General features: G+C 46.1%; 1 protein-coding gene across 1 annotated transcript in view; it reads left to right on the plus strand.

Annotated features, from left to right (window-relative positions):
* Positions 1-284: 284 nt before the first annotated feature.
* The window catches only part of LOC103801234 (BCL-6 corepressor-like), a gene marked incomplete at its 3' end in the record, with an annotated part of 3328 nt that continues 2756 nt past the window's right edge, over positions 285-856 (plus strand). Inside the window, exon 1 of the mRNA XM_009073643.1 lies at positions 285-417. Coding sequence (XP_009071891.1) covers positions 332-417 — 86 coding nt within the window. The remainder of the gene's footprint in view (positions 418-856) is intronic.

An 856-nucleotide genomic window follows, 5' to 3' on the forward strand; every position in this document is an offset into this window, starting at 1 on the left:
GAGAAACTTTTATTTGTCGATAGCCTGGAATGATTCTTAATTTTCTGGACGTGCGCTGGGGAAAAGATCCATCTCCTCTGACCTATAAATGCCCTCAATTTGCTCCTTTATTGCTGGGTATCTCCCTTAGCGGTTAACGTAGGCAGCTCACTCCCCGCACCAATCCTGCATTCATTATTAATTACCCGGAGGGAGGCTGGCTGCTCCGCCGTCATGTTTGCACTTCCTCCTAGACAAATCTGCTCAACTTTTTTTTTTTCTTTCTTTTTTTTTTTTTTTTTAAACAGAATATAAAACCGTGGAGCAAAGTGGTGATTTTTAAGAAGACGTCATGCTTTCTGCAACTCCCCTGTATGGCAACGTTCATAGCTGGATGAGCAATGAAAGGGTCCGCATGTGTGGAATTAATGAAGACAGGTAAATATTTAAGCTTCTGGCAAGTTAAACCACACTGTAATTCTGCAGAGTGAGGTCTTGGAGTTTGCTGGCTTCCCTAGTACTGGAGCGGATAGCTGCTGCCTTGCATCAAGATCAGCCCAGCTTGGAGGGAGGGCAGGGGGAGAGAAACGAGTCGTGCCTGAGAGGGGTAGAGCGAGTGCTGATTTATAACAGGCAACCTGGGTCAGTGAAGTGGGGATGCTCTTTAAAGAGATTAGTCCCCAAAGCAACCTCTAGATCCGCTTTTACAATGAAATTACTTTTTCATATTTGTGAAGGGGAATTAAGCCAAAGAGTGCACGTGTTCTTGTGGTGACTCTGCGGCAGAGGAGCTCCAGCCTTCGGACCAGCAGCTCGTGCTGTGAAATGGGATCAGTAGTGGCCTTTCCATCTCCCACAAGTGAATTTCTGCTCCTCC

The sequence above is a fragment of the Acanthisitta chloris genome, unplaced genomic scaffold (assembly GCF_000695815.1).
Source record: "Acanthisitta chloris isolate BGI_N310 unplaced genomic scaffold, ASM69581v1 scaffold30344, whole genome shotgun sequence".
Taxonomy (NCBI): Eukaryota; Metazoa; Chordata; class Aves; order Passeriformes; family Acanthisittidae; genus Acanthisitta; species Acanthisitta chloris.